This window comes from Hibiscus syriacus, unplaced genomic scaffold, assembly GCF_006381635.1.
Source record: "Hibiscus syriacus cultivar Baekdansim isolate YM2019G1 unplaced genomic scaffold, ASM638163v2 tig00112981_pilon, whole genome shotgun sequence".
In the NCBI taxonomy this organism is placed as follows: Eukaryota; Viridiplantae; Streptophyta; class Magnoliopsida; order Malvales; family Malvaceae; genus Hibiscus; species Hibiscus syriacus.
Window position 1 is genome coordinate 23,425 of NW_024063431.1, and position 8,749 is coordinate 32,173.

The 8,749-nt window shown below is 32.2% G+C and overlaps 2 protein-coding genes across 2 annotated transcripts; both read right to left on the minus strand.

The window, feature by feature from the left end:
- Positions 1–780: 780 nt before the first annotated feature.
- On the minus strand, positions 781–2,564 carry LOC120184958. The gene is made up of 4 exons (XM_039189296.1): positions 2,433–2,564; positions 1,585–1,832; positions 1,122–1,335; positions 781–980 (listed from the first exon to the last, which is right to left on the minus strand). The coding sequence occupies exons 1-4, from the start codon at positions 2,562–2,564 to the stop codon at positions 849–851; spliced, it is 726 nt and encodes a 241-aa protein (XP_039045227.1). The 3' UTR covers positions 781–848.
- Positions 2,565–5,868: 3,304 nt separating this feature from the next.
- On the minus strand, positions 5,869–7,958 carry LOC120184965. The gene is made up of 6 exons (XM_039189303.1): positions 7,922–7,958; positions 7,702–7,820; positions 6,850–6,927; positions 6,698–6,774; positions 6,485–6,594; positions 5,869–6,056 (listed from the first exon to the last, which is right to left on the minus strand). The coding sequence occupies exons 1-6, from the start codon at positions 7,956–7,958 to the stop codon at positions 5,869–5,871; spliced, it is 609 nt and encodes a 202-aa protein (XP_039045234.1).
- Between the last annotated feature and the right edge of the window lie 791 nt (positions 7,959–8,749).

An 8,749-nucleotide genomic window follows, 5' to 3' on the forward strand; every position in this document is an offset into this window, starting at 1 on the left:
TGCATAAATTGTCACTTTGCTTCATTTTTTTGGATTATATTACTTTCTAACGTTTTAATTTTTGGTCAAAACAGATCCCTATTGGATAAAAACCGTTAATCGACTAATAGTAAACACATTACTAACATGAAATTTTCACATGTAATCAATTGATGACATAGCATGTGTCATGATACCTAAAATGATTACATGACATGTGACATGTCACCCAAAATGATGATTTGGTACGTGCTATGTCACCCAAAATGATAATAGGACACATGCCACATCAATAATTGAACACATGGAAATTCCACGTCAACATGTGTTGAAAGTAGCCAACTAATGGTTTTCATCCAACATAATCTGTTTTGACTAAAAATTGAAATGTTGGGAGGTAAAATGATCTAAAAAAAGAATAGGGGTAAAATGACCATTTGTGCAAACATTGGGGTAATTGTGTTATTATGCCAACGAATCCATAAATTATAATTTGATCTTTTTTATGTATTTAGGATGTGCTCTAGTTTTTGTAGATACCAATTTGCTATTATAATTCAAATTAGAAAAAAAATTGTAAGAAATATCAAACACCTTTCTTGTAAACTTAAAAGTAACAGAAATTAAAGATACTTCAATCAAATGGGTATTTAGGGCTTACAAAGAGTTCTCCTAGGCGCACCAAGCATTTGATCACACATCCTAAAGAGGGTTGCGTTTGTTGTCTACAGCTAGAGCTAAAATGCCTAGGTGCACAACTCAACAATATTGATCATCCATGTATCAGTTATTAGTAAAACAGAAAAGGCATTGCTACAACTGATCTACCATTAATAGAGGAAAATTCACGAACCTTCACAATCCGAAAACTACGGTCCAAAAGCAAATACCACATCTGATCTGAAAACATATTTGATACCCTTGGAGACATTTCGAGCTTCATGCAGCATGCATTTGTCACCATGAATGTGTAGGAGAGCCATTCCTTCAGCAGGAGCAACCTGCAGAGCTAACGTTACGTAAATAAAGGATATCCCACAGCAAGTCATACGGCCAATCCAATAGGAATTCGAAAAAGATAAAAACAAAATGAAAGGGGGAAACAACAAAAGCAAAATGATAAAAGTTTCAAAGGCGTTTACCTCTGCTGCAACACCATTCCATGAATCATAGAAGACAGTCTCCCCTCCAACTAGAGGCTCTGATTCAGAATCCTTCGAGTTGTTTGAATCACTTTTACCTTTGGTTTCGGGCCCGCCACTTAAATATATCAATAATGTATAATGGGTGCGCTTTCCCTTTCCAAGATCAACACTTTGGTCAAAATGCCGTCCAAAACGCTGACCAACCTTATACCTGAAGTAGAATATGCATGGAAATTCATAAAAAAAAATAAAAGTTCAGTTTCAATGTACACTTCAAAGTGTATTATTCAGTCAAATGGATGAGATACCTTCAGGCTTTCAGCACACATCATAATCATTTATAGTCCAAGCAAGTTATCACTTCAAGAAGTATTTCAGGCAATTGATTATGCTATTCATTTATTCAAATAAAAGTAAGCATGGATTTAATGTTTTTTTGGGGGGGGGGGGATGAAGTTACCGGTATAATCTAATATTGGGATTCAAGCCAACAGCAACCTTCCCCCTAATTTTAATATCAGAGAATAATCGGCCAAGTCCAGACTGCCATATAGTGTCTGCAAGTTTAGGATCATTAACAGATATTCGGTCATTGTCTCGGTAGGCTTCGCCTTTTGCCGGACCAAGACCTCCTTGGTGCTCAAAACCAATTGACTCTGCAGTTCTAATAAATCCCTTTGATTCAGCAGATGTGAAGAAATTCTGCACCTGCATGTGTCTTAAAATCAGTAAAATCATCACCATCCATGAATTTCAACAAGATCATTTCCCATTGGAGAGCAACTTTTTTTTTCTAACTTATACGAGTTTAGATTCAAGACCAAAACCTTTTTTTGATTAATCTGAGATGATTACAAGGTATCATATGCTCAAAAGACTCAACCATTTGACAATGAACACTCAAACACCTCTCACGTCATGTTCAAATCCGGGAACTCTAAGGATAACAACTATCTCTTTAACCACTAAATTCACTAGGTTATTGCCGCGACCAAAACTTTAATGCTTAATGAAGTTACAAATCATATTGTTAGCATCCCTAATTTCCAAATCATTTTCTACTGACAGGTTCGAGTCTTGAGCCTTGTACATCGAGCATGTCAAAGTAGAATTTCACTGCCTATATGAATCCAAATATAGCTATAAGGCACTACAAAATTTGAACTCTTTCAACACATAATTCGACAATGACTTAAGCATATTTTCATATTTCATTTCTTGTCAATAAAAAAGGAACATGTTTCGTATTTCAGATTGCAATGGAAAAAGTCGAAATCGAAGCTGAAATGGAATTCAAGATAAACGTACGGTGAAAAGATCGTTGTCTTGAAGGCGAGTAACCTGGAGTTCGAGTTTGGGTTTAACGAAAGGCCACTTTGCCGTTGTTCTGGCTTTGGTTCTGTCCCCTAATTTTCTCTTCTTTGTTCCTGCCTCCGCCATTGACGAAAATACTCTTCTACACTGTAATAAGTAACCAACAAATTAATGGTAAACTACAATCATAGCTACTTAGCTATTAGTAATATTACATTTCTTCACCCACTTTAAAAAAACTACATTTTGAGTCACTAGATTGCATTTTTAAAGGAAAACTACCTATTTAGTTACCCATCTATTACTTTGTTTTTGTTTTGGACATCTAACTATTATTTTTTGTAAAATCATACCCAACATTATGTTTCTATGTGGTCACCCTTCGTTAAAAAATTAATGATGATACTAATTTGACATGATATGATATTTTTCTAAATATTTTTTAATTCAACATCATCGTATCTTTTATAGTCAATAAACCTCTAATGATATTTTTTAATAATTTTTTCAACCAATAAAGTGGTGACATGAGAATATATATACTAAAGTTACAAAAATTCCCTACCAAAGATCATATTGCCCCCACAAAAATGATTATCTCTAATTGAACCCAAAGTTCAAACTCAAGACTATAGAGACGATGATATGAAAACTAAAACAAATATTTAAAAATATTATATTAGCATCGTTGTTAAATTTTTAATAATAGATGATCAAAATAAAAAAAAATTACATGTAATATTAAGTATGATTTAAAAATAAGACCACCGACTATATAGATAATGTACTTTAAGAAAAGGACAAATATAGGCCTGGGGTTAGGCAGGATTGGTGGGTTTGGGTGAACTGATTTAGGCCTCGGGTTAATATTTGAACCTTAAATTCAGGCCCAAACGAATTTGGATTATGATAATATTTATATAGAGAAAATTAAAATTTGAAATTAAATATAACTACGAAAGGATTTATTTTGAACCCTTAAAAATTAATATTGTCAAGTCTGATAATCTAATTTAATAAGGAATATATAATGTATGGGAGTGAAATCCTAACTTTATAAAGTTCAAATTTGGTGGGCCAAAATGAAAAAAAGTAAAATAAAAGAAGATTCTTGAGATGGATGGATAATTAGATGAAGCCCACATAATTCATGTTGCTTAATTAGTAAAACAAAGTTAAGTTTTAGGGTACGAATCAAGCGATCTCGATGGTAAATAATTTTTATTATTACTTGAGGTCCTGGGTTCAAGCGTCGAGAATGCTAGGGTATAAACGTTAAATGGATAATTAGATGAAGCCCATAATTCATGTTGCTTAATTAGTAAAACCAAGTTAAGTTTTAGGATACGAATTAAGCGATCTCAATGGTAAATAATTGTTATTATAACTTGAGGTCATGGGTTCGAGCGTCGGGAATGCTAGGGTATAAGCGTTAAATATCAATTGGTTGATAGTTATCTTTGAACAAATATTTTTTTTTGTACTTACCTTAGATTTATAGAAAAATTTTAAGTTTTAGGGTAAATTACAAGCTTGGTTTCATTTATTTTAACTTTGTTTAGTTTTGACAATATAATTTGAAAAAATGTTTTAATCCATTACATAATCGATTTATTATATTTCGATCATTGGCTGTTAATTATCATTATCTTGATGATGTGAAATATTAGTAAAACATTATTTTTAATTTAATCACTAAAATTTAAACAAAATATCAATTTAGATCTCAACTTTTTTCTTTGTTAACTACCTAGTATAAAGTGTCTGAAAATTATAGATATAAAAATGATTATGGGAAAAACGAGGCTCAAATATTTAAATTGCAGCTGCGGTCACATTTTCGGTTGTATTATGTTTATTGCGATTGTAGACATAGTAAGTACTACTGTGATAATTACAAGTATCACGATCATGCAATAACATTATATTATATAACGTCTGCTATTCCAATAACGAACCGTTATTCAGATCCTGATTGAGCACCTCATTTGCAGCTGTATTCGATATGAATGTAAGCAATGATTTGTCGACAGTCTTTTAATAGCTTAATCCCCTTTTGTGGTTCATTGTCATTGTAATTAGATCTGTTTGTATCTATATTTGTTCGAGTTTTTTATTAGGTTTTTTTAACCTTTCCTTGTATGGTCCTTATGTGATCTTAAGTGACTAGTTTTTGTGTTAATAATTATAAGAAAAATAGTCTAATTATGTGATTAATTCACAATTATGATTGTAAACATTTATTGTAATTCAAGATATTTTTTTAATAAAACTAACGACTTCTATAAAAAAAATATACTATGCTTGACTTCTAATTCTTTGGCCTTAATTACTCTTTAAGACACTTCAATTTTAAAATTAATGAAATAAAATCAAAACTCCTTTAAATTTTATGATTTATTCAATTTTAAAGACTATTTGTTTCAAAGTTAAACTTACACCTCAAAGTTTAATTTTGACTGAAATATTATAAATCGATAACATAAGTGACTCGTATATATTTTTTCAAATTTGGTGATCAAAACTAAACAAAATTGAAAAGAAGGCGAGCAAACGTACATTCATGATGAATTCTAAATGATTTACTACTTGAAGACAATTATAAGGGTGTGTTTGGTTGGGGGAATGTGAGATTCCCATGGGAATGGAATCCACATTCTCCCGTTTGGTTGGTCGAGAATGTTATTCCCGGTAATCTTACATTATCAATAGTGAATTTTTTTTTGGGTATATTACCGGGAATGTCATTACCTCCTTTTCCTTAGGTATTGTTGGATTATTGGCGTTTTGGACTAAAATGTCCTTAATTTTTTTTTAAATATCCTTATTCTGTCATTGATTAATAAAAATTCTACAAATGTTAAATTACAAATTTATCCTTAAACTATTTTAAATTTACAAAAAAAATCTATAATTAAAATTTTCTATGAAATTCAGGGGTTAAAATAAAATTTTACCATTACATTAAACCTTTTTATATTTTTCAATTTTGTAAAAAATATATATATATAAATTTTATGAATTTAATTTTTTAAAGAAAATATATAAATATTTTTCAACTTGTTAAAAAAACAAAAATATAATAAGGACAAGTTGGTCAAATATACATTCCAATAATCTTTTATTCCTTTAACCAAACACGGTAATCTTAAATTCCTGCTAAACCAACTAAACACAAAATACAACATTCTCAGTAATCCTATTCCTTAATAATCTTTTATTCCCACTGATAATCTTACATTCCGTGAACCGAACGCAACAGGCACTCATCTATTCCGGTAATAAGAAAGAAAAGCCAAATGGCATCATTCATATCAACAAGTTATAAGGTTACAGATATGATCAAGAAATAACAGGGGTGAAAGGCTTGTGATGCTTTGTCCTCTTGATCCTTCACCAAAGAATAGAGAAGATCTGAAATATGCTTCTTCTAGGTTCTACCATCCACGTCGGACCCCGATCCTGTCCACCCGGGTGCTGCAGATCCTCTACCCTTGGGCACGGCACCGATCCCTTTACCTCTTCCATGATAACGAGTCTTCTTCTTTCCTTTTACTTCTCCATCGTTCGTGGACAGTTGATTCTTCGCATTAATTGCTGTGACATTTCCACTATTATCTACATTAGGTGCATTGTCGGAAACAGTACAGCCAAGGGAAATCTTTCAAATATCTTTCTATGACAACAAACATATAAAAGGCAAACAAAAAGGTCCTGGGTGAGTAAACCAGGGAATTGTTGCAGGCATTCTTGAAACAAATTAGATACTCCAGAGTAACTTTTTATATAAGAACAAACATGATCTCAGAAAGATCGGCAACTTATGACTTCAATCTCACTTCATTTTTCCCATTCATTTATTTTATTGTTACGGATAAGTGGCAACTTGGTCTGATTAGTAGAACAAATGACTAAGGGAACCAAACATTAACAAATAATCAACAAGGACTATACTGGTTGGTAAGGAAACTTGAGTTTGTAAATGAGCACACATGGATATCTTTTCCATTTCGATGCGACACCTCCTTATCAATCCAGCTTATAACAGTGAATGCAGAAATGGATCAGCGATAGAAAATCAGAATCAGAACCTACAGTAAACGAAAACCATTTTTCACCAGATGACATGCTTATTTCAATGACTGTTTTAAAGAACCTATCATAGAACACCATATAAGTATTGGATACTTCATGAACAACTTTTCTTGTAATAATAAGGAATAAAAGGAAATCTTACATGACAAGACAACCTGGGAGACCTGCTTGGGTTCAGAGATTCCAGCCGCCTTTTCAACTCATCAAGTCGAGCAAACTGAGAGTTACAGCTCTCTTGAACCTATCAAATGAACAGTATCAAATTATTGCACAGGGCATTAATGCATGCTTATCCACCTACAGTAAAGAAATATACCAGATTTTTTAAGTCCTCACATAACTTCTGCTTCATTGCTTCCTCATCATTCAACGCCTTCACTGCCGCTTCCCAAGTCTAAAATACAAATAAGCCAAGAGGCAATATACTTGCTAATAAAATATATTGCAAAAGAAACTGAAACATTATTCAGAAACCTTCAGCAGGTCCAAGAAAATCAATTTAGGCCTTAATTAATTCAAATACAACCTGTTACAGAGTCAGCAGTATCCTAGACCCAATAAGTCACATTGGGATGAGTCTGAAATCAATTAGGATTCTGATTCTGACTTTTTTTTATCTTTATTTATTATTTTATCTTATTTGCCAAGTTTATCTAGTAGCTATTATGATTTTATCCCTATAATTTTTTTATTTAATTCCTAGTTATCTATTACTTTGAGTTAATCTATTAAGCTTGTTACCTTTATTTAAGAGGGAGATTACGAAGGAATAAAAAAAGTTGCGTTTCAGTAATTTGTGGTAGGTTACTCCCTTAGAATTCCCTTTCATCGTCCAATCATTCGATCCCATACTCGGGTTCATAACACAAACCATTATGTATAAGTAAATCCAAGAATCTACATCAATCTACAATTCCAGGCAGAAACACTAATCAACTTACTACCTCTGCCCTAAGCAGGCAGAACTATGATAATGATTTGACCTTTGCAGTGTTATCATCTTAACCTTTGCATGGTAAGGATTTTCATGTAAAAAAATTTATGATTTGACCTCTCAAGTCCCAATCAACTTACTACCTCTGTCCTAATCAGGTAAAACTATAAAAATGACAACTCTACTTCGATCAAGAAAAGACGAGATAGTACAAGGCTGATGCAAGACACTTACACTAGGATGAGAGAGAAAGAGAGAAAATGCAACAAACCTTTCGTGCTTGTTCTTCCTTCTGCTTGGCACTACGTATTCTCTCAGTGACATTTCGATTTTCTTTCTCATATTTTCAAGGGCTGAAGGTATGTACCACACATTATGCAAAGTAAGAATCACTTCTTTTTAGAAAAATTCACATAAATAAAGAAATATTTCAGACACGCAACAAAACATCAACCTGCTTTTTTAGGCCCAGCAGTGAGTTTAATCTCCATTGTAAATATTTGCTAGTTCTCTTTCAAAATCACGGATTTTAGAATAATTTTCTTCTATATATCTGAAAGTATGAATCAAAAGAGATTAGATAAAATCCCCAACAAATCAAGTCATGAGAAACAAACGGAAAGAACATTTATAAGAAGAGAAAAGGCAACTTTAGAAGGCATGATCTTCTTTCAGCCTTTCTTTTTACAATCAAACGCTACACACTGGATGATAAAATTCCTAGATACAAACAGAATTATTTACTATAAATTGTTAAATTCTAATAACTGAACCCAAGAAAATAAACAAGCAAAGCTCTCTTAAACCTGGTTAATTGAGTAAAAGAGAATCCTAAATTTAAAGACACAAAAGAAATGGCAGAGTTTCATAATCATGTGCAAAATTGAATATTTCAGACCCGAATAATACGACTTAATAAAGCAGTAACATTGAATCAATTAAGATTTAGGTTTTATTTTAAGTAGTATCAAACTCATTTGAAAACCAACTTTATGCAGAAGCACAAACAAGCTCTTATCTCTCTAAATTTAAATTACAGTATGCTTTAAGGTAATTCTTCAAAGGCTAACCATTTATAGAAAACACATATTTGTCTATACATCCTTCCTGTTTTTTTTCTCTCTACATATTTGAACGTAAAGACGTGCACAGCAGGCTTAGAAGAACACTTTCCTTGGTGGTGTTAATGAACTAAATCCCAGCATTGAACAGAATCGTCCATACTGGCCAGGTTTACACCAATTGAAGCCGTACAAGTGAAAAAATCACCACTCAAAATAAT